This window comes from Anoplopoma fimbria, chromosome 12, assembly GCF_027596085.1.
Source record: "Anoplopoma fimbria isolate UVic2021 breed Golden Eagle Sablefish chromosome 12, Afim_UVic_2022, whole genome shotgun sequence".
NCBI classification, from domain to species: Eukaryota; Metazoa; Chordata; class Actinopteri; order Perciformes; family Anoplopomatidae; genus Anoplopoma; species Anoplopoma fimbria.
In genome coordinates this window covers 19,514,845-19,537,568 of record NC_072460.1, presented here as the reverse complement: position 1 = coordinate 19,537,568, position 22,724 = coordinate 19,514,845, and the positions used below count along the sequence as shown (strand labels likewise).

The following is a 22,724-nucleotide window of genomic DNA, read 5'->3' as shown; positions in this document are numbered from 1 at the left end:
GAGAATAAAAACAAAAGCATCGACTTTTTCTATTTAATCATACGCAAAAGGATTCATGCACATTTCCCATGTGCATGAATCCTGAACAATGATTCTATAAGCTGTTAGTCTCTTCATGCTTTATCTAAAGATTTCTCAGCAGTTGGCGATGATGATTAAAATGCTAAAAATAAAACAACTGATTGGTCTGGGGTATTATCCTGTCCTGTTGGGCCTACACAGTCACAATGTGTGTCTACTTTACACGCATTGACACAGTGTTTTGCCCGAGCTGAAGCTGTTGTCTTTACCCCCTGCGTCTGATGAGGGCTTAATGAGCCACAGACTGTCAGGTCCGCTGAAGCCTGGACTCGTCCCGCCGCAGACACACCCTGACACTGCGTTGACACCGCTCCGCTCTCGCTCTGCCGTTGGTGTTGACGCTACAAACGGGCCACTGCTCATCTTACTGTGTGCACTTAAAACATACTGCTAGGTTGCCATTTAGTCTGCAGAGGAATGTACTGCTTGTGACAAAGTGATCTCATCAAATAAGCCAGTCGTGTGACATTGATTTGCAATGAATGGAATTTTAATGTCATTTTACCTTGTGATTTGCTTTAAGAACAATTTAAGCAGTCATACTGTGCTTCTTTATTTCAAAATGGCAATATGTGACAGTAAAATGATGACCTTTACTCACTCACAGTGTTTCAATTTAAACAAAGATAAACACGCTGGCAGCTCTGTGAGGCTGTACTTGACTCAGCATGCTAACACGCCTACAGCGACAATGCTAACGTAGTGATGATTAGCAGGCATAATGTCCAACATGTTCACCATCTTATTTTAACGTGTTAGCATGCAAACAAGAAGGATTAATAAAGTATATTTTCTAATATCTTCTTAATTATCAAAAAAAGCTTAGAGGATGGATATGTTTGCAGGAATTTGGTGTTACGCATATTAAGACTTTGACCTGAGGATGGCGCTAGATGAAAAGTCAGAGGATAATCAAAGATCCCAAGGGCCATGTCATGTGCATGGCTAAAAACAGGTTATGTATTACTCCAGATGAATTTTATCCGTCCAACAACATAACTATTAGATATGGAGGTCATGGTTTCAAGGATATCTAGCCCTATAAAAAGACTGCTCTATTGAGATTTCTGCCCTTTAGGTCAGGAAAGAGCTGACCAACACATATCTTGTTTCACTGACTTCCTCTTCAGCAGCGACCTGCTCAGGATTTCTGCAGCCTGCAAACCTGGCCCTCCAGTGTAATTTCAAACCACAGCAATATGTCAATGGCAAAACACACATCCTCTTGAATTCAAGGCTATTCTTGGGAGTTTTTTTCTTATTTACTCAACATTTGTTTAAATCGGAAGGCATAAAGCTAATGCTCAGGGCTATAATGACTCAATGACACAGTGTGGGGCAGCTGTGTGTAGCATAAACAGCTGCCCCACACTGTGTTTTCTGTTTGAAATGTGCCTTTTAGCACTGAATTATATAAATACTTGCTTGTAGCATCCAGAGAACATTCTTTGTTCGTAGTTAATTAAACACAGTAATTACATTTTCCACTAAAAGAAAGACACACTGTACTTTAAGCTTCAAACCAACAAACTTAACATCCCAATTGTTGCACTGTAATAATACCTAATGGCTCAGCAGTGATAATGCTAAAAGTACCGCTAAAAATACCCCTAGCAGCTCAAAGACAGGAGCCAAACATCTTTATTACAGGACAGACTAAGTAAGCTTTTATTTCTGGTTGGATCTCGAGGCTTCTAATTTATTAAAGTTACACAGATGAGCTTTGCCATGGAGCTCAATAATTCAAAGTCAACTTTGAAGCAACGAATCAAGGACATGAGGGAATAGCATCTGACATTGGAGTCGAGAGCGTCTCGGAAGACCTTCAGGAAAAAGGGCATGGGCAAAACACATCAATTAGGACGAGTGAATAATTGAATTGCTTGGTAGAAAGTAGCTCTGTCAAAGCGAAGAAGAAGAAAACAAGAAAAACTTGTCTTGACAGATTTATCGGTCAGGGTGAAGTCCAACGTGCACACACATTTGAAACAGTACTTTAACACAATTGCACAACTTTCCCCATCATTTCTGCAGCTCAACACCTATTCTAACACCCCCCCTGTATCAGTGGCATTAGTGAGGCTTTGTGGTGGAAAGCAGTGACTGTCAGCTCTTGTGATTCTCCCCATGTTCCTGATGTCTATCTAGATGCCGGACCTCATCCGCATCAAAGCCGTCTCTCAGCTGGTATCTCGCTCTCTGACATAATCGGCTTTGACCACGGCAGAGTTTGTTAAACTTCTGCAAAGATGGGAAACTTTTCACACAATCAGCTTTTGCCGAGAGACGTTGCTCTAACACGTACATGAGCAGCGGAGTGGGTTCATTTTCATAAAAGCTTCTGTTGGTTTGACTCGGCGGAGACATTGTTCCCTCTCTTGTCCATACTGTGTTTCCACATTAAATGAGGTCTACCATAATATAATTAGCCTGTTGAAATAGCCCAGCTAAAAGGCTCTATGATATTTTGTGAGCTTATTTGGTATTTTATGCATGCTCACTGAAAGTTCAGGACAGCGTATTGTTGTCTTTCCTAAATGTGAATTTTGGAGAATATTGATGGACCGTCTGAGTGTTGTGTCAGCCAGAATGTGACCGGCATACCTAATGGCTCCATTTGTTTGTCTCTCTGCAAGTGCAAAAACTCAAGGTTCTTTATAAGCCAGACAAAAGTCAACATGACTGATCGTGACTGTCACATAATAAAGTGCCCACATGCACTGTTACTGCATAACTAAAGGTACACTTTAAGAGAGCAATGATCAGAACACAGTGGTCAGTGTGAATAAGCTTAAAACAATGACAGTGATTTTATTATTTGCTAATTTGTTGATCCACTGACCCACTAATAACCAACGTTTCAAGAATTTGCTGATCTTCCTTTTTGAAATCATTTTATTTTGATATTGATTATTTTCAATAAAATTAATCTGATGAAAATCATTTGAAGTCTATAAAATGTTATTCCAACTTCTCAGACACCAGCTGTCTTGTTCTTTTCCAACAAGTCCCAAAACCCAAATATTTCAAAAACTATCAGTTGATTCATCCTGACATTTGACAAGTTAGAACCTGCAGCTGTTTGAAATGTTTTACTTTAAAATTGACTTAAACCGTAAATTGATTATCAAAATAGTTGCTGCTTCCTTTTTTGTTGATGACAAAATAAATGAAATGACTAACTCCAATTGTAAATTGAATACCTTTGGGTTTTGGCCTTTTGATAAGATGTATCAAGCTATTTAATGATTTTACCTTGAGATCCCTATTTCATGACAATTTTTGGACTTAACGATAAATCGATTCATGGAAAAATAATTTATCTGATTAATAATTAGTTTCTGAAACATTACTTAATGGGATAGCATTATATTAGGGCTGCAACTAATGACTACTTTCAATACCAATTAATTTGTTGATTTAAAAAAAGAATCGATTCATCTAAAAGATATCAGATTGTGAAGAAATGTCCGCCAATAATTTTTAAAGCCAAAAATGAAGTCTAGTTCACTGTAACAAAAGACAAAGAAACCAGAATATCCTCCTAACTGAGGAGATGAAACCAGTGAAAGTGAAACATTTCTGTTTAAAAAATGACTTAAATCATTAATTAATTATCAGAATGGTTGCTAATTAATTTTAAATCCAATCTTAACTTCATTAAATATTCAGGCATGTCCAACTATGACATATCAAAAACTGCATAATGAAAATCTTGGACTGTGTGAGTTAGCCCTCTAGTTGTAAAGCAGGTATTTTGTGCAAAGTGCAGGACAGGAGAGGAAAACCAACCCTTAACGAACCCATCCAACATATCAAACACTAAGCTCATCTCTCCACTCCAACTTGTAGTAAACCACACTGCTCCTAATCATAAATATCTTCTTAAATAACTGGTGACCTTAAATTCGTCTGGACGATTAGACTGGTGGAGCAGCAGGCATACGGAGTAAAAAAGAACGATCTCACAGCTCCGACTTCGCCGTCTTATCTGACATCTGTGCCCTGACCGAACATTTACACCAAACTGTTCAAGCAACGCGGGGTGCACTAAAGCTTCGCACTGATGCTCACTCACTTTCAAATCTAGGGCACGGGAGTGCTCAACACAAAACAGACAGCAGTGGCAGATTTAAAAATAAAAGATTAAATGCTTGTGGGTTGAAAAAAAAAAAAAAAAAAAGGTCGTACACGGTGGCGTAGACACTCCCAGAAACAACTCTCTTTCTCTCAATATAAACTCAATACATGAAAAAGCTGTTAAGAAAACATGAAATGAAAAGGACATCCTCTAGCCTCTGCACGCCATCGATAAATCCACAACCTACTCCAGTGTGTAATTTCGTTAAAGCTCTTGTGTTGACTACATACAAAGGGACTTAGTGTAAGATTAAAACATTGTTGAGCATTGGAGTTCACACACACACACACACACACACACACACACACACACACACACACACACACACACACACACACACACACACACACACACACACACACACACACACACACACACACACACACTTGGCAGGGAAATAAAAGGCTCGGTATCTTATATCGTCATAGGACCAAGGTCAAGACAGGGGGCACATTAAACGGGGCGTGATGTGTACACACTGCTCTTCTTGAGGAACGCCACTGAGTGACAACAGGTCCTCGCACTCAATCTGCAAGGATGCGTAACATCCCTCACTGCGACCAGAGATGCTGGCTCCCATCAGGAAGGGAGAGAGCAGTTTAATTAAACAGAGTAAATCAGCTTTTCAACAATGATGACGGATAAGAGAGACAGAAATGGGAAAAGCGAGGGGGGGCGAGGGAAAAAGGGAGGCAGTGGCGGCTTTGAAAGAAAATGGAATAAAACTGAAGAATCAACACAGAGAAGGGTGCAGTAACCTCATGAAAGAGTGGCTGAAATCATAATAACAAAATGAATTATTCATGAGGAAATGGAGGGGAGGTACAGTTCACTATAATGAGCATTTTTGTGAGGTCGCAGTTTGGTAACCTAAGCAGGCCTTTCAAGTGTGTGTGCATGTATGTGTGTGTGTGTGTGTGTGTGCGTGTAAGATAGTGCTGATTCAGTGGGGATGGGTGAAGGTGACCCTCGCCTGCTCCCGCTGCCTGTCTCACCACCTGATATTGATCCCAGTTGTTCAACTCTGATCTGACTCAAGGATACACGGATTCATCGCCGTCTTGACATTTCGAATATGGCACTGTGTAAATTGTAACTCCACAAACTACCATTGATTAGCTATTGATTTTGCCACCTCAGTCAGAGTCGAACCACTTAACAGCGTCTTATCCGATCAAAATTGAATCTCGATGTATGGAGGCAGGGACACGAGCTGCTGTGCAAGCATTGGGAATGGTGGAGTCTGAAATTTTATATCAGACTCCACACGAACTGTTGAGGACTAAGAATAGTGCAGGCTACAACTGCAGAATCCAAATGCAGTGGCTGGGAGCAAAGGTTTGGACCACAGATGGGAGAATGTGCCTGCGTAGCCCTGCCCTGTCAAGGGTAAACTGCCCTGCACACACACACACACACACACACACACACACACACACACACACAACACACACAACACACAGCTCTCACACAAACACACACATGCACACTTAGTTTTTACCACACCTTAAGACAGCAGCATTAATATGCATGAAGCCGAAGGACACAGGAGGTATATAATTAGGCAATCAACAATTCCCAGGTGACGTGCATTACTACGACAGGAGGAGAAATGCACCTCACTTCATCCTCCCCGCTCGTTAGCAGAGAGAGCGGAGTCATGTTCGTTTGTCGACATGCATTTGCACTTACTGGTGGTTCAAAGTTGGGTTTGAGAACTGGAATCAAAGGAGGACAAACACAGAATGAAACCAAAATTAAAAAAAGAGACTCTGCTGAGTAACAGTGCTGTGCTGGGGGGAGAAAGCAAACAGTGTGAGGACCAGAGCAGCATGTGTGGGCAGTCTAACAGCACATGTCTCTCCTTGCCTTCAAACTATTTAAATGATTCATTACATCAGCATAACCTTGACTGCTCTCCAAATCCAAAGCAATGCACACTATTAAGTCAGGGGTCAAACATCCATCACTTCAAAACAAGCTCCCTGTATAGAGCAGGGACACACCCTAAACAAACAGCAACAACACACACACACACACACACACACACACACACACACACACAAACAGCTGCAAGGCACAATACACACATGCTTGCACACACACCTTGATCGTGAACTGCAAAGTGCATTTCCCAAGTCAGTCTATTTCTCAAGGCAAAATGGGCACAGGTGCAATGAACAAGGGCGTTGTGTTTGCACGCGATTAAGACAATTTCTGGAGCACGAGAAGGAAAAAGTCACAAAACAAACTAACATTTACAACAACAAAAAATAGGTCTCAACAAACTTTCCATAACATAATTATGGTTTCACACACACACACACACACACACACACACACACACACACACACACACACACACACCTGCTCTTAAAGGAGGTAAAGTTCATGTAAAAAAAGGAATCTTATCCTAATAGGATCTGTCACTTGCATCACAAACCCATATTCTTCTTACACACACTCTGACTATAGTTTACATGCACACACACTCTCTCACCCACACCCTCTTTCTCTCTCATCTCTCTCTCTCTCTCTCTCTCTCTCTCTCTCACACACACACACACACACACACACACACACACACACACACACACACACACACACACACACACACACACACACTTGGGTTACACACAACAGATTCTCAAATTTCTCATATTTAGGGAAAAGATACTGACCTGCCCTGGCGCTGACACACACACATTCTTTTCAAGCAGTTCAGCCTTTCAAAGAGGATCCGTTTGAACGCGTCTATATACATCGACCCGGCTTAAATAACAGGACTTAAATAAAAACGTGATGTTTAAAGAGCAGCAGCAGCAGCAGCAGCCTGGTGTGAGATTATTAAAAAAAAAAAAAAAAAAAAAAAAAAAAAAAAAAAAAAGAAGCAGTGTGGGAATGCAGTGATGTGGAACCACCGGATCCCAGAGAAAGTCACGGGCGATGTGCGCGGCTGACGGGATATTTGGACAGTGATGCTCTGAGAGCCGTGGTGATCTTGTAGAGAGGGAGAGAGAGGAGAGAGAGAAGGGAGAGGGGGAGATACTCTCTCTCTCTCTCTCTCTCTCACACACACACACACACACACACACACACACACACACACACTCTCTCTCTCTCTCTCTCAGGCAAATCTGACATCGGTCGCTTACAATTGTAGCAGCTGCTGCACTGCTATAGGCAAAAACAACATGAAAGATGGATAAATGTCAGAGACAAAACGTGCTGTTTAACTTGTGAGGAGTGTCAAGTCTATTGGACAATAAGTGATGGACTTTCTTACCTTCATGGTCGCTTCCCCCCCTCCTCTAGTCCATCCTTCTAGTCTTCGTTTTTGCAGATCGTGCAGGTTAATTATAATGACTTGTTTTTGGTTATATTGCAGCAAAATGAAAAAAGAAAAAGACAAACGTTGCTACAATGGGAATCAACCGGGGAAGAGGTGTCATTGAACTGCAGGCGCGGTGCGTTCAGGGAGCGTCAATGGTCGAAGAGCGGATCGGATTATTAGATGAAGGCTGTGCAGTCCGGTGGAAAGTGAGCTCAGGTTGATGATCCTGCTTTTGAAAGACAAGAAATAACAGCAACACATGAGAAGGTTATCCTGGGAAGTTAAGGTGCACAGAGGGGAGGGGATGGAGAGTTAAAGTACCGCCCCCTGCATTGTTCTCACCCGGTGTACCTGCATCAGCAGCATCACTTTTCGCTTACGAGTTAGAACCAGAGTTTAAAGGCGTGAGAACCAGATTAAAACGCGAGTTTTGAAGACTTGTTTGCTTTAATGCAGTCATGGCGAGTACCACATGGTCACAGTCACAGATGTTATATTTAAAAGGCTGCACGTTTAGTTTAGATACAACTTTAATGAGCATCATATGAGCCCTAACACATCAATCATTTCCTATTTTTCAAAAACAGAATCAGGATTGATTTAAATAAAAAAAATATGCCCATGAAATAATGCAAAATGTCCAAAAAGGAATGAACAATATTGACAAAATGTATAATAATCATACCATATTTATTATACTTTTTTTGACAATTCAGTCAAAAACAAAAAGTAATACTATCACAAAATGTATAATAATCATACCATATTTATTATACTTTTTTGACAATTCATTCCACAAAATGTAATATTATCACAAATGTATAATAATCATACCATATGTATAATAATTGTTTGACAATTCATTCCACAAAATGTAATATTATCACAAATGTATAATAATCATAACAATATTTATTATTCTTTTTTTGACAATTCAGCCAAAAACAAAATGTAATATTATAACAAAATGTATAATAATCATACCATATTTATTATAATTGTTTGACAATTCATTCCACAAAATGTAATATTATCACAAAATGTATAATAATCATAACAATATTTATTATTCTTTTTTTGACAATTCAGTCAAAAACAAAATGTAATATTATCACAAAATGTATAATAATCATACCATATTTATTATACTTTTTTTTGACAATTCATTCCACAAAATGTAATTTCATTAATGAAAAAGTCTCCAGGGATCGTTGTACCTTTAATTTTGCTGCATGCTGGGAATTGAAGTATTCCCCTAAAACCGAACGAAAGCAAATCTAACGAAACAAAACTACAACTCCCAGAATGCCTTTCTCCTAATTCTGTCGGTCACAAACAATCATGGCGTCGCTCGGAGGAGATGCGGGTTCCCCCAAGTCTGCTCCTTCTGGGGACCAAGAAGAGAGGAAACCAGCGGCCGTGTCGTTTGGTTTTACTAAAACAGTCAACAAATTCAAACCTTCCACTGGAGACGGAGGGTTCAATAAAGAAGACAAAGATTATTTAACCGGGATTGACGGGAAAGAATTGCAAAGGTAAGCTACGTATGCTAATGCTAGCTAACGTACAGGTATCATTTAATGCACATATTAGCATTAGCTAGCGGTTGCTAACTTCCCCTCTGTGCTGCAGCTCAAAGCCATCCGAGAAGCCCAAAGAGCTCATCATCCCCCTGATCCAGAAGAACCGCTGGCACCGGCTGGACAGAGCCGTCCAGGGCGAGGCGAGTGAAGGCAAAGCAGCAAAGACAACCCAAGACAATGACTCTGTGGAGTCCCAGGCTGTCAAGGAGCTCATTGAAGGTATCACCATCACAGCTTTATTGGATTTTGGTTACTTGTGCTCACTAATACAGTACCAGTGAAAAGTTTGGACACACCTTCTCATTCAAATGCTTTGAAGAATGTAAAATATAAAACATATTCTGGTTTGTTGAGCATTTGTTTGTTTACCACATAATTCCATATGTGTTCCTTCATAGTTTGGATGTCTTCAATATTAATCTACAATGTAGAAAAAAATAAAATTAATAATAATAAAGAAAAACCATTGTGTGTCCAAACTTTTGACTGGTACTGTACACAGAAACAGACAAATAAACAAAAAAATCAAGGAGGTCCAAGAAGAAAAAAACTATTTTGCACACAGAAATATAAAAATGCAAAAGTGTATATATACAGTACCAGTCAAAAGTTTGGACACACCTTCTCATTCAATGGTTTTTCTTTATTTTTCTTTATTTCTACATTTTAGATTAATATTGAAGACATCCAAACTATGAAGGAACACATATGGAATTATGTGGTAAACAAAGAAATGCTCAACAAACCAGAATATGTTTTAGATTTTAGATTCTTCAAACTTTTGACTTGTACTGTATATATGAACATAAAAACAACGACAATGAGGTGCAGATAAAAGTGCGTATGTACAGTTAACTAGATTATATGTATTAGTGTGTTTGGAGGGCCGATGTTATCATAACCCCTCATCCAAAGCTTCTCACACATCTCTGATTCGGGCTTGTAGACTCGCGGAGGCAGCTTGAGGAGTGGCAAAACGGCTCTCAGTCAGACATCAACCCGAACCTCGCCATCCCCCTGTTGATGCAAAACAAAGTGCCCGACGGCTTTGAGGATGGAGATCGTGTTAAGGTGGATCTACGGCCTGAATCTGTAAGTATGGATTCCAACTGTGTGACAGAAACACTCTAATCTGAAGCAGAGGTGCACAACAAAACATGTTACACTTTTATAATACACTGTTTGAAGGCAAGTGTTGGAAACGGATTTTGGACTGTTTTCTTATTTGACTCTTTGTTATTCCTGTATGATCACATCAGGATCTTCTCATTGCAACTATAGTGGAGTCTGGGAGCACAAACCAATGTAGTATATTTCAATATATGCATTATTTACGTGCCAACAACGAAGAAATTTGAAGAGCTAAGGAAGATTGGATGATTCAAGGTTTCAAATGATTCATTATTTGAATTAAGTGTTGAATCTATGATTAAACATAAGTACCCCTTGGAGTTGCCTTTAAACTTTTATTTGAGTCAGCTTTCTACTGTTGGCAGCTAGGGTTTGCATAATAGCTGTTTTTGAGGAGGAATGACTCGTATGCACTTAAATTGTTAAATTCTTCTGGTATCAGATGTGAAGATCACAATACAATCTGCTAGGGAGGCCTTTCAGTGAGTTTAGGAAAACGCCTGACAGGACAAAAACATTTGGTAGACTGGCTACTTTGACTCAGATTGAAATTTGAGTATGTGAAAGTGCTGACGGTCTGAGTAGAATAACACCCCTGTGTGCATACACAGTTGTGCGCATGCATATGGGTAAGGACAACTTTGTCAGTACAGTAAGTCTTGGGTCGCAGACAGGCGTCAACGTTCTCCCCAGAGACATGCAGGCAACCAATCAGATGTCTTTTCTTTTCTTCGGAGGCCTCAAACGTCTCGTCACTGTCATCCTATATCGGCGCTCAATCTCTGAAGATGTGACTGTCAGAACATGAGAGTCAGGGGCCCCGGAGTTCATTTTAATGCAGCCCGCTCTGTGAGCGTGGACTCCCGGCTTCCCTCAGAGGAAAGCCTTTCTATGGAGGCAGAGACGAGCAGGGCCATCGCTCTGATGAGGGCGGTTGTGGCTGCTGCCTGGTGACTTCAGTCACTGAGTCTGACAGCCTGGAGCCAAAAGGCTGAGTAAGACAGGCTTAAAAAAACTGCTTTTCTGTCAGTTGCCACTACTGCTTTTTGTGTTTCAGAAATCACAGATTACATAAGCACCTCATTTAGCTCTTATACACACATTAATGCAGACTGTGGTGTCTATTTTTCTTTTATCGGGTTGTTTTGAGCATTTAATGTATGTCTCTAAAAATGATATCACTGTATGTGTTCGTCAGTCGACAGAGGCAGACTATGAGAGCATTCCTGTTGAGGCTTATGGAATCGCCATGCTTAAAGGGATGGGCTGGAATAAAGAGGAAGGCATCGGACGCACCTTTAAACAGTGAGTAATCAAGTGATGCCTTACTTTACCGTTATCTCTCCTAATTTGATACTATGCTTAACTTGCAAATTTGATAAACAGTCTTTAGTTTCAGCCTCTGTAATGTGAGTTTTATATCTTTGTAAACTGAATATCTTTAGATTTGAAATGTTATTTGGACCAAACAAGATATTTGAAGACACCTTGTGCTCTCAGAATGTGCAATGAGAGTTTTCCACAATTTTATGTATATTGCATATACTAAAAATGACTAATATAACAATAAATCAATTACTAGAAGAAAAAAGAATCAACAGACTAAGCAATAATGAAAATGATCGTTGCTGCCCTAGATGAATACTGATCAGGAGATTGACTGTATTTCCTCTGTAGTAGTGAAATAACTGCAACCTGCAATCATTTTGGAGACTGCAATTCTATAAAAGCAGTAATTGCAGGGAATAAGGAGAAGCAATTGACAGGATCCCACTTATCTCTGTACTCAAGTAGCCTAGTGGCCTCATTTTCAAATACAAGATGAGACCAGCTGTGTGAACCTCCAGCCCCTTTTAAATCCTGCACCTGTCTATCTCTTTCTTTTATTGATTTCATTCTGTCGTTCCATGCCTACTCAGGCACGTGAAGCCAATCGAACACCAGCTCCGTCCTAGAGGTTTGGGTCTCGGAGCTGATCGTTCAGCCATAAAGGACCTGGAGCCCACTAGACATAAGCGTCCCCCGAAGCCAGGCGAGGAGAGAGAGAAGGAGGAGGAGCTAGTGATGGGTCCAGGAGGCTGCGTGCTGGTGCAGTCAGGGGCTCATAGAGACCTGTATGGAAAGGTAGCGTTGATCTCAAATGTGTTTGCATCCATAATTATCGTCTGTTGACAAGGAATCGTACAACTACCTTTTTTATTTCTGTGTATTGTTTTCTCTGAATAACTTGTCAAAAACTTTCACTCATGTGCTGCAGATTGAAGGCGTCGATGCCGACAACGCTCGAGTTGTGGTGAAGCTGGCCATCGGCGGCAGGTCTGCAACAATCAGCCAGCATGCTATTAAACTAGTTGGGCGCGAGGAATACGACAAAAACTGCAAAGACCTCAGTAAGTAACTCTCAAAAAAGAATTAGAAAAGTTTAACAACGATGGAAAATAATCTGGATGCTGTTGGGCTGTTTTTTTTTTTTTGTTCCTGTGAGATAAAGTAGATTATATTTCTAAAATTCAGTTTGCCCAATGTTTTATTTTTACCAATTATGATGAATGTATTTTTTACTATAACCAACAGTAATAACAGTTGCAATATGATGCAGATTATTTAAACAAACATGACCAGTATTGATTTTTAGGTTGCTTGTTGCTATTGTTTTACTCTAAATTGCCACATCTGGATGAAGATGTCTGAAGCTTTGAGTTGAAGGACCAAATCTGAAGTGGTGTTGCTGTTGTGTGTAGAGCTGAAATTACTAGAACATTTATTTGCAAAAGTATTAATACCTGATTGTCAAACAACTTATTTTTAAAGCAAAACATTACCGCAAATTCACAGGTTCTTAAATATGAATATTTGCTAGTTTTCTTAGTCTTCTATTTTAGTAAATTAAATATCTTTTGGATTTGGACTGTTGGTTGAAGAAAACAAGCAACTTAAATGTCAACATGGGCAAGGGGAAACTTTGATGGGTTCTTTTTTGTTTTCTATTTATATCATCAAACATTAAATGAGAAAACAGCTGGCAGATTAGACTATAATAAAACCAATTGCTAGTTGAAGCATTAGTTGTGTTCTGCAGGACTGGGCTTAACAGGTTGATCCTTTAGTCGAGTGACATTTCAGCCTTCATGTGGGAGAAAAACCCCACAGAACAGCGATCCAGCCACAGCTTTTATTTACAGTGTTCTAAGCTGTTGAGAATAAAAACATAACCACACAGAATCACTCACACACACACTCAAAACACTGTGGTGTCTTTGTTTGGGTGGTTGCCACATTTAACTCACCGCCATGCTAATCAGTTTTTCTCCCATTAACCAGGTCGCCTCAGTAGAGCCCACAAGGAAAAGGAAAAGGAGAAAGAGAAGGAGCAACAGAGACGGGAGGAGAAAGAGAGGCAAAGTAATGGTGACGACGCAAAACACAAGTCTTCAGAAAGAGATAGAGGAAAAGACGAGAGGAAGAGGAAACACAGAGATTCCAGTCAAGACAGGTACCCTTCCAGCAAAAGATGAAAATACAACCGTGTGCTTTTCATGTTTCTTAATGACACATTTTATTTTATAGATTTGACCACACTGCACTATTTCTCATTACCATTTGTTGGTTAATACATTTTTTTTTATTTTCTGAGTTAATATACTGAAAATTAGTTTTTCTTTCCACCTTAGAGAGAAACCTCCAGTGAAAGAGTCACGGCGACCACCGGCTCCCCCCTCCTGGCTCCAGAGAGACTTGAAAGTCCGCTTTATAGACAAAGCTTTCAAAGGGGGCAGATACTACAACTCAAAGGTACTGATACGCCACAGACATATTGCAATGATCTTCAAAGCGTCTTTTTTGTATCAACTTACTCAAGCCTCCTTTGGGGCATGGAATTCAAATGTTATCATCAAGTGGTTTTAGACCAGGGAATTGTTTGAAATGATGAAACTCACCTTTTTACCCTGTTACTTTTACACACACACACATACAAATATATATATATAAACATACCTATAAACATCCTGCCTTAATTTAAGAGCATACTTACAATTTCTGATAGTCAACTTGTATTGCACTTCTCATAAGAAAAAGTTTTTATGATCATTTGTATGAATTGTTTTTAATCATAAAAAACATGATGGTGGATATTTGTGTTTTATTTGCTTTTTTATTTATTAACTTACCACTGAAATAGGAGCCGTGATAAACATCCTGTTAAGAATGAGAAATGCTGTCCAGTCACAGAAAAGCTATGGAATATCCCACCATATATTTAGCTGTAGTGTTTAAATAATTCTAAATGTTTGGTCTCCATCATAGGTGTTAACATCTTGTCTTCTTCTAGATGCGTGTGGAGGATGTCCTGAGCCCGACTATGTGTGTGTGTCGAACTGAGGAGGGTAGACTGTTAGACGGTGAGTCATTGTGTAATCTCAGTCCCTATGGGTGTTAGTTTATCAGTTACTTATTGGCTATAGTTATGCAAATACATTAGTGACATTTAATATTGCTGATTATCATTATTGAAAAGTGACCACTCTGTCCCTGAGTGTTGCTACAGTAACTGTTATAAAAAAAATGTTTGACAAATCCACGGTTTCTTATTTTGATGGCAGATGTGAAGCAGGGCATGCTGGAAACCATCATTCCTAAAAGTGAAGATGATTCTATAATGGTCGTACTGGGAGAGCACAGAGGACAGGTAAGCAAAGGATCATCTTTCCTGCAGTATATGTGCACTGGTTTGTTCTGTTACTAATCACAGTGTGTGATTGTTTGTTCAGGTCGGCCGTATTCTCCAACGGGACAAGAACAAGAGCAGAGCGATGGTGCAGCTCGACCGACATGAGGAGAAGCTGTTCACTCTGGATTATGACACCATTTGTCACTATGTAGGAGAAGCAGGCCACTGATTCAAATACTCCCTGTCCTTCCCTCCCATCTGAAATGTTTTTTGTGATATTCAAAAATAATGGATTTTAAAGCATTGATATTTTGTAATAAAACATTGTCGAGAGTTGTATTTGTAAAGATATTATTACAAGATCTCCCACCAACCCATAAAGAAAAGCTGCAATGAGTCATTATCACAGTAATCTTTCAATTTATTAGCAAATAAAGTCCACTACAGGGTTTAGTAACAACAAGGTGGTGGAGCTTTAGGTCATATAAAAACATATTTACAACAGTTCTACATGTTGGAAAAGAGAATGAAAGCACTGGTGGTGTAAAAGCTCAGCACCCAATATCATTTTACACACGTTTCAGAATGAAAAAGAAAACTTAGGAGGCAAAGGGAAGACAAACTGTACAACGTCCTTGTTAGTTGTTTCCGGGGAGCTTGTCTTACTCCTTGGGTATTTGGTTAGCAGCATTAGCCCGAAGCACGGCCCCCGGACTGGGATAGGGCCGCTGCTGGAACAGGGGCCCCGCCGCTGTGGTGTCTGCACCCGTCTTCGCTTCATTACGCTTGGGCAGGCCAGTCGACCACGAGCCCCTGTGAAGACAATAACAATTGCTTTATTAAATAGTTTGTTTTTATACACTCTGCTCATACCTTTAAAAAAAGGGCACTCCACCAATTTTACACATCAAAGTTCTGGTCATGTTTAGTAGTACTACTAATATGTGGCTGTCAAGGCAGGGAAGATCTTATGAAAAGATGCATTGTGGGAATTGTAGCATCCAGAGTTTTGGTGATTTAATATTTCGGCCTCCCTGACAATTTATGGAACTGCAATACAACATTTCTGGAAGGCTCCTTTAAAGAAAGAACCTTGTTTTATCATCATGACTGTAAATACTGTACCTTGGGGCATCAGAATAAGCACTTGGATCCATGGGGTCCATCTCATCATCTTTTCTCCCTGAAAGCAAAATAAATATGTATCATCCATTCATGTAAAGGAGCATCATTGATTTGTGAATGTGTGTATGTGTCGTATGATGCAGATGTAAAACCTTACCTCTTTTGTTCTTACTGTACGGAGCTGCGTCCTCTCTCCTCGGCTTTCTTCTGTCTCTGTCTCTCCCTTCGTCCCTCTCTCGCTCTCTCTCCCGTTCCCTCTCCCGTTCTTTTTCTCGTTCCCGCTCCCGCTCTCTCTCTAGCTTCTCAAACGGCCTCTCAATTCGCTCAATTCGCTCAATTCTCTCATCTCCTCCCTCAACTGAACGATAAAATAAAAGGCAATAGTCACAAAATAAATCACAAACAAACTGCATACTTTGGTTATTTGCCAAATGATGATCAGACCTGCAATGATTTATAATTCATAAAAAAAGATTTCCAAAGTGATACGTTAGCAGTGCTGATCGTCAAAATGTGCTGTGTCATCAAAATGTTATGTCACAGAGGCTTTAAAATGCCGTACCTCTAATTTTCTTGGCAGGTTTTGTGACTACTGCAGTTGGGTCGTTTGGAGACAACCAGGCCACCATATCTGTCTCCACATTCCAGTAATAAGGAAGACCACTGTGGATTGACGGATAAAGAAAATCAAATGGGTGAATTTGCAAAGAAATGTAGGTTAGTTGGTAAAAAAAAAAAAAGTATATCTACTCCACAAAATCATCTAGATTTACTGACCACAAAAATACAAATCCAAATAAATGATGTCAGTGCCAGAATGAGGTTTACATTCCTGTGTAATCTGTCGTAACAATATTGCGGAACTGCATACGTACCAAGCTGGGTCAAACACTTTGTACCAGTTTGGTGGAAGACTCTCCACCCTCGTAGCTTCATAATCCACGTTGTTGTCATCGTAATCTTCAGCAATAATCTCCTCATCCACCTCTGGATTAATTGGAGGAGAAAAATTGTTACATGACGCATGAAAAATAAAAATAAAATGTCTGTATGATGTGAACCCCGGGGTTTTCGTGTTAAATGTTTATTATAACCTTGGTCTGACGGTTTGACAATCCCTCTCTTGGCCAAGCGGGCCAGCAGTGCTGCGGGTAGAGGCATCCTGCAACAGAGAGAAGGGAGGATTAACTCATGATGATGATGATGATGATATTTATTTTATTATTTTATTTGATTGTCACTTGTTATTTCATTTTGTTTCTTATGCACTGTCTTGCTGGCTGGTCTGTCAAAGCACTTTGTAAACCTTGTTTTTAAAAGGTGCTATATAAATAAAGTTATTATTATTATGATGATGATGATGATGATGATGATGATGATGATGCAATAATACAGAAAACACTCATCCACTAACTTCAGCAGCTGGAAGCAGGGAGGCACAGATAATGGCCTCTGTTCAGAAGAATAATACTTCCCCAATCACTGAAATCAATAAGAAATCAACAGAGCTTTTTGTTTTTTTCTACATATTTATTGATGATTGATTATTTTCCAGTTTAGCGCTGTTTTATTATATTCTTAGATACATTTCTTGTTCCCTGTAGCTGTTTTAGCTGACCTGTCTTCTATGTATGTGGAATGTTTTTAATGGGTGCATGAGATAATGAGTGGAAGCCCAAACTAAAAGTACAATACAAAGGTGGCTCAATAGATTCAATCTTGAATCTCCTCAAAATCTAACTAAAAAGTATGAATATATGTATAGTTTTTTGTTGGTATATTTGGCTTGCGTTGGTTAGGGAAACCAGGCAATAATATCACAAATGATTTGGTATTTTAAGACATTTACATACATTTCTTTTGTATTTAGTGTACTTTTGGACATACAATTTGAGGACTTTAAGAATAAAGTATGGACGCGTTATTATACATTTGCAAAGTGGCCATTCTTGGTGTTTTGCTGTGATTGGTAGGTCTTATTATATTTTAGTTAAAAATGAAATCATGAGAATGTAAGAAAGTCCAAGCTACTGTAATGTTAGTTATTAAAGTGAGTAGTAAATGAATAGTATTCTGACGTGTGTGTACTACAAGCCAACTCTTAGTCAGAGCCCCACATGGGCCACCACAGTCAAAAAAGATTAGACATGCCAACAATTATGCAATTTTAAAATAAACCTCTTTATGCACGATAAAACACATATTTGCATGAAATAGCTGCAGCCCCTGCACGCTCGTAGACCCCAACAGTTCATTCATATTAAAGAAACGCAAACACACAGAAGCTCTTCGTGAATACCCCCAAAACTACGCCAACACTAAAACCTTCTCTTATAAAGAGAACTGAATGAATGAAAGGTCATTTAACATTACCTTTTTTCTTTTTTTTTAAGACAATCGCCTCTTTGGTCTTCGAGGAGACACGACTTCCCTCAACAGCACACGTCGCGCACAATGATGACGTAGCAGCGTTCTCTCGACGACAACAAACATGGAGGAGTATGCCCGTGAGCCTTGGTGAGATTAGTTGTTGTTGTTATTAATCATCATTTTCCTTTTTCTTTGTGTTTTCTAAATAGTTTAGTTATGACACAGCTTTGTTTTTAACGCCGTGTTTAAGTAGTGGAGAGAGTCAGTGGAGAGGTGGTGTCAGCCGGCTGTCTTAGTGCAGGTCAGTCAGGGATATGAAGAGATAAACCAACCAGGCTGAGCTTCTGCAACCTCTATAACATTAACACGACTGGTTCCAGGGGCCTTGTTAGAATCCCTGGCTATGGATGTTCAAAAAACATGTACTAACTTATAATAAAAAAAGATAATAATAATAATAATAATAAGATAAGAATAAGATAAGCCTTTATTGATACCCAGAGATAACATTCAGTTGTTGCTGCAGCAAAAGGACAGAAATAAGCAGAGAAAGTAAAAAAAAATATTGTTTAAAAATCATGTACAGTACCAGTCAAAAGTTTGGACACACCTTCTCATTCAATGGTTTTTCTTTATTTTTTTTTCTTCTACATTGTAGATTAATATTGAAGACATCCAAACTATGAAGGAACACATATGGAATTATGTGGTAAACAAACAAATGCTCAACAAACCAGAATATGTTTTATATTTTAGATTCTTCAAAGTAGTTGAATGAGAAGGTGTGTCCAAACTTTTGACTGGTACTGTAGTATTAAAAATATTTTGTGAATATTAGGCTACGGTTTCACAATAATATGCATTTAACTCTTTGTTTAGGACTGAAATTAGCAACAATTTATGTGCCCCTTCTTTTTTTAGATTAATTTGTTATCCGTCTATAAAATGTCAGAAAATGCTAAAGAATACCGGTTTGGTATTTTTGCTGATAAACGATCTCAGCAACTGGTCAATTGTTCAAATGGTTGTAGATTATTTTTCTGTACTTTTATTAATCATCTTACTGTTTCAGCATAAGTATGATGGTGCCACAAAGGGTTATGATACATTTGGATGGAGGGGCTCAATTAACTGACAAAGTCATTGCAGTGGCACATTGTGAATTCAGCCGGTACCAATTTTCTCTCCACGATAAACAATTTTGAATTGCGAGCGTATGTGTTTACATGTGTGGCTTTGGAGTCCTAAAAATGCACACACTACGTAAAGCAAGCCTATATCTATGTTTTGACATTATGTACTTTATCCTTTGTTAACATTGTCTTCCCCTTTCTTCTTAATGCATTCCTGCAGTCCCTGGAGGATAGTGGATGACTGTGGAGGTGCTTTCACCATGGGTGCAATTGGTGGAGGGGTGTTCCAGGCAGTCAAGGGCTTTCGTAATGCCCCTGCAGTGAGTTCACCACATCATAATAATTATCATTACATGCTCCGACTCTTAATCAGAGTTTTTAAAGGCAGCATTCAACAGTGCTCTAATGTTTCAGGGTGTCGGACACAGACTGAGAGGAAGCGCAAATGCAGTGAGAATAAGAGCTCCTCAGATTGGAGGTGAGAAGGTTTTCTTTTGTAACCATGATTTTTTTCCTTTACTGTAGCTATTGGAGTATTAATATTAGTAGTTAGGGCCTAGTTGTAACATTTACTTTGCCTGAAAAAATAAAATTAAACATTAAACCAGACGTGTAAGCACTCACTGGCTTTTTTTTGGGTGGTTTTCAGGGAGCTTTGCTGTATGGGGAGGGCTCTTCTCCACAATCGACTGTGGTTTAGTTCGCTTGAGAGGGAAAGAGGATCCTTGGAACTCTATAACAAGTGGTGCACTAACCGGGGCCATCCTGGCAGCACGCAGTAAGAGGAGGCCCATATATATAACAATGACCTGACCCCACCAAATGAAGTGTGATTCAATCAATTCTGTGTTTTTCTCCAGGTGGGCCGTTAACTATGATGGGCTCTGCCATGATGGGGGGGATTTTGCTCGCTCTCATTGAGGGTTTTGGGATCCTTCTAACCAGATACACAGCACAGCAGTTTCAGAATCGTAAGTGAAGCTTATTGAGTTGGGCAAATAATATGTTAAGTGGCTGTAATCAATATTTTAATATTCAGAAATATGCAAGAGAAACCTGAAAAAAGAATAATAGGTTATTATATTCTTTTTTTTCAGCTATTCCATTTGCAGAGGACCCCAGTCAGTTACCTCCAAAGGATGGAGGTCAGCAGCAGCAGCACCAGGGGGAAAAAGGGCAGTTTCAGTAGAGCAACCAGGACTGAGACCAAACCAGAGAGTAGGGAGGACACCAGACATTACAGCAGGTATCAGGATGACCAGGATATGAAGATACTGGTCTCTACAGTGGTGTCAAGTAGGTGCACTATGTACTTATACCTCAGGGGCAAAAGACAGTTTATTTATTTAGGTTATTTATTTATTTATTTATTTATTTATTTATTTATGTATTAGTGGATGTTTTTGACAAATCTCATGTTTGCACCTCCAGCAACTCATGCAACATTTTCTGTATCAATGGTTACTCTTCACTGTGATGGGTTAAATATGCACTTCTGAAATGTGTATATAAATTAATTTGATTATTCAACTTTAAGGCAACAGCTTTATATTTAAGGAATATTTTTGACATTTTATGAATTACGATCATTTGCATTTTGTGCAAAGAGTAAGAGCAAGCAGTTGCTTCGCTTAGCATTAAGTCTGTAAACAGCTAGACCAAAGGACAAGCTAGACTTGTCCAAAGGTAACAAAATCCCCAAAACAGCACATCTAATGCTCCCTAATTAACATTTTATATCTTATTTGTTTAGTTTGTACAAAAGTCAAAGTGAAGAAACTCAATATTTCTTAAATTTTGTTTGGTTATGTGACGATTGTTTCTTGGCCAGGTGCCGTGAGTCGCTGCAGTCTTGAGTTGGCATCTGTCTTTTAATGTAATTATTAGCAAGAAAGCAAAGACGTGTATTTCCCGATAAAACATGAAACTATTCCTTTAAGCTTCCAAAGCTCTTACATGTTTATGCACAGATTTAATCAGTGAATCCAGTGTTTTAATGGCTGCTGGGCAGAACGGTAGAGTAATAAGAAAAATGAGACATCAGTGAGATCTTATCTTGTTTTTATCTATATTCTGGTAGCAGCGAGTCTGAAGTCTTAAATTATGTGTCAGCTGTGACAATCAATGTAAAGAACAGTGTGTGGTTTTAAATAATGTGTGTGCTTTAGATGTGGCTATGCTCAACACAATCTAATGCCACTCTTTGTTAGTAGTTTCTCTAACTATGGTCTTGCCTCATCGGCAGCTTTTGTCACTTTGAATCTTTCTTGAGTAGTTATTACCTAAACTATTAGAAGGATGAGCACATATCGTGAAAAATATGAACGAGATCCCTAAAAATGATGGCTTGAATTTCTTATTCATGCACTCCTATGCACTTTGATCACAGCATTATCCATCAAGCAACCAAGCACTTTTTAAAGGTTCATCTCTTGGTTTTCCTAAAATTCGTAGCATCTGCCACAGGTTGAGATGGTGCAGTATGATCCCATTTGTTTAACAGTCAAACTGTGTATAGAAAGAATGTCTATTTATTGTATTGTCTTAATATATTCATCCTGCAAATGCGGTTTAAAAAAAAAATAAAGGCATTAAATGTTCTTTAATACTTGAGTTGGTGTTATTTTTTCACGCGTCCCTAGCTTTAGAAAGCCTAAAAATGATGCAGTGATGTGATATAATACATTAAAAACATCACTTGCACCCAGGGCTCAATCACAGTGTCTCTCTATTCACTGTGAAATATCGCCCCCTGTTGCCTGTCCTCTAGTACTGCACCCACCGGCTGCTCCTGTCCAAGGTCCTGAAATATCCTCTAACTTTCAGTATTGAACCAACTTAATATTTCTACCCTGACAATACTTCTTAATATTCCTCTATTCTGTGTAAATTCAAATGAACAACAAAGCCCCAAATGAAGCATCATCAGAGTATCTCCCGAGTTTACCTCCACCTTCCTCTGGAAAGATCTCCTGTCATCCTTTTAAACGGCTCAACGAGTTTAATCCTGCCGGCTGACCACCGCGGCTCTGGGGACGCGTTTGTTTCAATATTCCCTCACCGTTAAGTGCCTGCGTGGATAAAAGTAATTGCGTATTTTTTAATTTATTTAACACGTGTAAGAAATCACAGGAACTCTGCTTTTGAATCGGATTTC

The 22,724-nt window shown here is 39.2% G+C and overlaps 4 protein-coding genes across 5 annotated transcripts in view; 2 read left to right on the top strand and 2 right to left on the bottom strand.

Moving 5' to 3' along the window:
* The window catches only part of LOC129100354 (membrane-associated guanylate kinase, WW and PDZ domain-containing protein 2), a 34,522-nt gene extending 27,536 nt beyond the window's left edge, over positions 1 to 6,986 (bottom strand). Inside the window, exon 1 of the mRNA XM_054609961.1 lies at positions 6,904 to 6,986. Coding sequence (XP_054465936.1) covers positions 6,904 to 6,986 — 83 coding nt within the window. The remainder of the gene's footprint in view (positions 1 to 6,903) is intronic.
* Positions 6,987 to 8,877: 1,891 nt separating this feature from the next.
* Positions 8,878 to 15,270, top strand: gpkow (G patch domain and KOW motifs). The gene is made up of 11 exons (XM_054608955.1): positions 8,878 to 9,091; positions 9,189 to 9,358; positions 10,086 to 10,231; positions 11,469 to 11,575; positions 12,190 to 12,394; positions 12,528 to 12,660; positions 13,592 to 13,763; positions 13,942 to 14,062; positions 14,601 to 14,670; positions 14,872 to 14,957; positions 15,040 to 15,270. Exons 1-11 carry the CDS (start codon positions 8,898 to 8,900, stop codon positions 15,166 to 15,168), a joined length of 1,533 nt encoding a protein of 510 aa, XP_054464930.1. The 5' UTR covers positions 8,878 to 8,897; the 3' UTR covers positions 15,169 to 15,270.
* A 53-nt stretch (positions 15,271 to 15,323) lies between these two features.
* pqbp1 (polyglutamine binding protein 1) lies at positions 15,324 to 18,514 on the bottom strand. Of its 2 annotated transcripts, XM_054608958.1 has the most exons (8): positions 18,438 to 18,498; positions 17,479 to 17,546; positions 17,159 to 17,226; positions 16,940 to 17,051; positions 16,627 to 16,727; positions 16,222 to 16,422; positions 16,065 to 16,122; positions 15,324 to 15,752 (listed from the first exon to the last, which is right to left on the bottom strand). In XM_054608958.1, exons 3-8 carry the CDS (start codon positions 17,223 to 17,225, stop codon positions 15,602 to 15,604), a joined length of 690 nt encoding a protein of 229 aa, XP_054464933.1. In that variant the 5' UTR covers position 17,226; positions 17,479 to 17,546; positions 18,438 to 18,498; the 3' UTR covers positions 15,324 to 15,601. The 2 variants fall into 2 exon arrangements, with proteins under 2 accessions (XP_054464933.1, XP_054464931.1); XM_054608956.1 differs by lacking the exon at positions 17,479 to 17,546 and having other exon boundaries at positions 18,438 to 18,514.
* timm17b (translocase of inner mitochondrial membrane 17 homolog B (yeast)) lies at positions 18,479 to 22,117 on the top strand. The gene is made up of 6 exons (XM_054608959.1): positions 18,479 to 18,581; positions 19,788 to 19,887; positions 19,982 to 20,045; positions 20,217 to 20,345; positions 20,428 to 20,538; positions 20,665 to 22,117. Exons 1-6 carry the CDS (start codon positions 18,556 to 18,558, stop codon positions 20,754 to 20,756), a joined length of 522 nt encoding a protein of 173 aa, XP_054464934.1. The 5' UTR covers positions 18,479 to 18,555; the 3' UTR covers positions 20,757 to 22,117.
* The last annotated feature ends 607 nt before the right edge of the window (positions 22,118 to 22,724 follow it).